This window comes from Coregonus lavaretus (genome assembly GCF_964263955.1).
Source record: "Coregonus lavaretus genome assembly, chromosome: 22".
Taxonomy (NCBI): Eukaryota; Metazoa; Chordata; class Actinopteri; order Salmoniformes; family Salmonidae; genus Coregonus; species Coregonus lavaretus.
Window position 1 is genome coordinate 7191163 of NC_140009.1, and position 5536 is coordinate 7196698.

At 44.0% G+C, this 5536-nt stretch overlaps 1 protein-coding gene across 1 annotated transcript; it reads right to left on the minus strand.

The window, feature by feature from the left end:
- Positions 1-2145: 2145 nt before the first annotated feature.
- On the minus strand, positions 2146-5248 carry LOC311149399 (perforin-1-like). The gene is made up of 3 exons (XM_084186579.1): positions 5181-5248; positions 4269-4816; positions 2146-3703 (listed from the first exon to the last, which is right to left on the minus strand). The coding sequence occupies exons 2-3, from the start codon at positions 4790-4792 to the stop codon at positions 2662-2664; spliced, it is 1566 nt and encodes a 521-aa protein (XP_084042705.1). The 5' UTR covers positions 4793-4816; positions 5181-5248; the 3' UTR covers positions 2146-2661.
- Between the last annotated feature and the right edge of the window lie 288 nt (positions 5249-5536).

Genomic DNA, 5536 nt, shown 5'->3' on the forward strand with positions numbered 1-5536 from the left:
ACGCCATGCTCTATCAACTGAGCTACATCCCTGCAGGCCATTCCCTCCCCTACCCTGGACGACGCTGGGCCAATTGTGCGCCGCCCCATGGGTCTCCCGGTCGCGGCCGGCTGCGACAGAGCCTGGATTCGAACCAGGATCTCTGGTGGCACAGTTAACACTGCGATGCAGTGCCTTAGACCACTGCGCCACTCGGGAGACTTACTACAGTAGGATCTACTGTAGTAAGGATCTACTCGGGAGACTTACTACAGTAGGATCACGTGTCATAGTCTGTAGAATCAGAGAATAGCGCTAGCTGGATGTGTGAGCAGAGATACGTGTTTGTTATAAGAATTTGTGACAGAAGTTGATTTAACAGTAGGATGTATTTTTTTGAAAGATTTGTTTACAGCATGTTTAACAGCATGTTTACAGCATGTTTACAGCATGTTTACAGCGTGTTTACAGCGTGTTTACAGCATGTTTACAGCGTGTTTACAGCGTGTTTACAGCATGTTTACAGCATGTTTACAGCATGTTTACAGCATGTTTACAGCATGTTTACAGCATGTTTACAGCGTGTTTACAGCGTGTTTACAGAATGTTTACAGCGTGTTTACAGCGTGTTTACAGCGTGTTTACAGAATGTTTACAGCATGTTTAACAGCATGTTTACAGCATGTTTACAGCGTGTTTACAGCGTGTTTACAGCATGTTTACAGCATGTTTACAGCATGTTTACAGCATGTTTACAGCATGTTTACAGCGTGTTTACAGCGTGTTTACAGAATGTTTACAGCGTGTTTACAGCATGTTTAACAGCATGTTTACAGCGTGTTTACAGCGTGTTTACAGCGTGTTTACAGAATGTTTACAGCGTGTTTACAGCGTGTTTACAGCGTGTTTACAGCATGTTTACAGCGTGTTTACAGTCATTGATCTCACTTTTTCACCCTAATTTTCCTGTTTTTCAGCTACTGTCTCTTCAGCAATCCTCCTCTACACCCTGACTTCCACCAGGAGGCGCTGTCCATCCCCAGAGGCTCAACAGAACCACTCTCCGCATGTACCAGCATTTCATCACCACCAACGGCACACACTACATCCCTCAGGTGGTCACTCCAAGTGAAATACTGTACCATGACTGCTTTTAGTGTCTCAAAACTCTATTTGAGTTTTCCACAATATGTTTTTTAAAATCTATATTTTGTGGAGAGACATTTTATACGTTAAATTTTTTTTTTTAAATCTAACTTCCTCAGGCGACACTGGGAGGAGGGCTGAAGAGAGTGACCTCCGTCCGCACCTGCCTGGCTTCCCTCAACAAGGTGTCTGTCTATGAGGTGAGGAACTGTGTACGTCACAGGAGGCTACTGAGGGGAGGACAGCTCATAATAATGGCTGGAACGGAGCAAATAGAATGGCATCAAACACCTGGAAACCATGGAAACCATGTGTTTGATGTATTTGATACCATTCCACCTATTCCGCTTCAGCCACTACAACAAAGCCCGTCCTCCCCAATTAAGGTGCCACCAGCCTCCTGTGGTGTGCTTTCAGGGCTCTCTGTTGGTCTGGGGCTGCTGGACGCCTCAGCGTTGAGTAACTGGTGCAGGACCATACTCAGTAACAGGGGCAGTGTGTCAAAACACTCACCAGTCTCAACGTCAACAGTGAAGAGGCGACTCCGGGATGCTGACCTAGGCAGAGTTGCAAAGAAAAAGCCATATCTCAGACTGGCCAATAAAAATAAAATATTAAGATGGGCAAAAGAACACAGACGCTGGACTTTTTCTCTGCAACTCTGCCTAGGTCAGCATCCCAGAGTCGCCTCTTCACTGTTGAAGTTGAGACTGGTGTTTTGCGGGTACTATTTAATGAATCTGCCAGTTGAGGACCTGTGAGGCGTCTGTTTCTCAAACTAGACACTCTAATGTATGTGTCCTCTTGCTCAGTTGAGCACCGGGGCCTCCCACTCCTCTTTCTATTCTGGTTAGAGCCCGTTAATTAACTGTTCTGTGAAGGGAGTAGTACTCAGCGTTGTACGAGATCCTCAGTTTCTTGGCAATTTCTCGCATGGAATAGCCTTCATTTCTCAGAACAAGAATAGACTGACGAGTTTCAGAAGAAAGTTCTTTGTTTCTGGCCATTTTGAGCCTGTAATCGAACCCACAATTGCTGATGCTCCAGATACTCAACTAGTCTCAAGAAGGCCAGTTTTATTGCTTCTTTAATCAGCACAACAGTTTTCAGCTATGCTAACATAATTGCAAAAGGGTTGTCTAATGATCAATTAGCCTTTTAAAATGATAAACTTGGATTAGGAAACACAACGTGCCATTGGAACACAGGACTGATGGTTGCTGATAATGGCCCTCTGTACGCCTATGTAGATATTCCCAAAAAAATCTGCAGTTTCCAGCTGCAATAGCCATTTACAACATTAACAATGTCTACACTGTATTTCTGATCAATTTTATGTTATTTTAATGGACAAATAAACTGCTGATCTTTCGAAAACAAGGACATTTCTAAGTGACCCCAAACTTTTAAACAGTAGTGTATATTATCATCCCATTGCAATCTGTCGCTATTAATCTCTCGTGGACAGAATACGTAACAAATCACACAAGATTTTAGTTCTGGATTAACTGTGATTATTCACTATTGATTCCCCCTCTAGTTTGGGGAGGGGTAGTATTGGTCACACTTATCACCAGTCAGGTGTTTGTCACAAGTTAATGTGTAAGAGAATACAAAACTCCCGTGACTGAGTCCACAGCTATGCCCGTGGCTCCCCTGCTCCAGGTTTACAGAACACCCACCCTGGTGGTCATCTTCACGTTCTCCTGAGTGCTTGTCCCACACCTGGAGCTCTAGAGAGGAATGGGTGTTTACATAGCCAAAGTCAAAATGTGTATGCCAAAGTGGATCATAGGTAGTGATCCAGCGGGTCTGCCTGTACTGACCTGAACACCACAGTTTGACGTAACCCTCTGGTTTAGCCATCCCGTCACCCCTCAGACTGAGCCCACGGTCCACAAAGACTGTTAGACTGCCTCTCCCTGCCAACAGGGGGCAGCAATCAGCAGAGAGGTTGGGTGAACCCCTACATGTTTGATGCTCTGTCTTTTTTCTCTTAATCCCTTTGCTGATCACGTACTGACTGATAGCTGTTTGTAGATCAGCGCTCGTCTGATTGTCATCAACCAGTTGATGCAGAGGCTGCAGGGAGAAGGATACCATTTCTGGCAACTCATTTACACTTTTCATCCATTTCAAGAAACTATCTACATTAGCTTTTCTCATAGAAGCTACTCCATTTAAGGTTTTCCCACCGTTCACTTCCGTGTGGTGGCTTAAGAAGCCCATGCTATACCCTGTTGCACTGTCAGAGTTGGTAGCGACCTTCGAACATTGTCCACCCAAAAAATCCCCCCCTAAGTCTATGGGCAGTCCTACAGGCACGTCCAATTCCAACCCCATACCCAGACATGTTTCCACATCGGACACAAAGACCTTGTTTAGGGTTGCTAGACAGGTGCGAATGGCAGTCACCCTCTTCATCATCCCCCCGAGGCCCCCATCACTGACGTAGTGGGTTCCGTAGGTATCAATGATGTCCTTGTACGCCTCACTGTTGGATGTGTAATCCTGTGGCAGAGAAGCTATGCGCCGCTGGAAATCCAGGCTAAGTGGGGGTTTAGCAGGCACACTGAAACTAAAAGAGGGTTAGAGTGGCCGTTAACTGGGAACTTTGTTTTAGTTAGCTATAAGAAATGTACAAATCTCCTATAGAACACGGGGCACAATTCAGGCCCTGCAGTTTCACAGTCCTGCTGATTTTCATTTCTCCCTGGTACGTAATTGATCAATTAATATTTTCATTTCTCCCTGGTACGTAATCGATCAATTACTATTACTGATTGGCTGGAGAGCACATCTGGTCGCACCCTGGAAATGATGTCTCTTTTAAATAAAAGGTCATGCTGAAAATATGCATGACTGTGACCCTCAAGGACCAGAGCTGTGGACCCTTGCTTATAAGTTGCCAAGTGAATGCTAAAAAAAGGAAAACTTTCAAAAGTATATTGAAGTTGTTGATGGGATAAAATAATCCAAGGAGGAACTATATATAAATTATTGGTCTCTAGGAAACGGCAAACTATGAAGCGTTTCAAAAGCCATATTATGGCTGAAGTATGCTGAGAGCGCTGGACAATTGCTTCAAGCTCTTATAATTTAAATATACATGACCTCACAAACATCATGGTACATGGCCTGACCTGTAGACAGAGCAGGTCAACTGCTGAAAGGAGAAGGAAGACTTGTCTGCATTTGAGTGTGAGGATGCAAAGCCGTGCACCTTGGACTTGCTGCCTGCTAACTGCAGGTCTATGTTCTCCAGTTTTAGCCCAGCCTTCCAGTCATTCTCTACAGAGAAGGCTATATCATCTACAAGAGAGCTGACAGAGTAATAGTAGGAACTCAAAGTCTTCCTCTTGCAGTCACTTTCGGCCCTCCAGTCCTTCATATGCAGGGGGAGTTTCTGAAGCTGACCTCCCATAAGTGGGTTCACACAAACCGTGCAGGAGTTAGCCAAGTAACTATTGACATCAAACACAGAGGCCCGTTTTTGTCTCAATGTTACAATATCATAGCCCATCCCAGCCAGTTTGTAGCCAGGCACAAAGGAACAATTAGCACATTCTTCTGGAGTCCCTAGACGACAGGTGAACTCTCCATCCAGGTGAGACAGAGCCAGGAGACCCAGGAACACCAGGGGAGAGAGGACGACTGATGCTGTCATTGTTGTCACTCCTGATTGGTTAATCTAGAAGAGAGGATTAAACAATGAAGGTTGTCACTCCTGATTGGTCAATCTAGAAGAGAGGGTTAATATTGAAGGTTGTCACTCTCCTTTTTTCTGTTATTCTAGAAGTGAGACAAAGGAACTGCTAAGGAAGGTGATCATTTTGACTCCACAGTCTTCTACTGCACTTCCCACAACATAACTACTATTACTTTAGTGTTTTACACCAGAACACTCAGTTTAAAAAAAGTAGTTCCTTTTAGACAGTATATTGTTCATAAAATACATTTAGCTAAAAAGTTTAGATTTAAGACACATCTATTATTAATATGATTCGATATATGTTCCTTCTTTCCAAAGTTGTGCTAATTCTGTCAATACTTACAATGCAAAATCCACAGCAGACCTCTTTGTTCTCTCATGTCCACATGAAATGATCTCTGTACCCACCAGCCCTGAGTAAACGAAGACTGGATCCTTATCGGGATAACAACTGCATGGTGGGAAAAGGGGGTATGCATTGACTCTACATATCTGGCAAACCAGCAGGAAGAAATGCAGTAAATGATGATTAACAGTAGTGCAGAGTAATGATGTGCATGACAGACAACATCATAAAGCAATAAACTGCTGCATTTTCACCAGGAAAAATGATCAGCAGTCCCATACAGAGCTGAATCCATTTTTGTGTGTAAATCTCCCGTTGACAATGCATGCTTTCTGTAAAGCCCCAAACTCTAT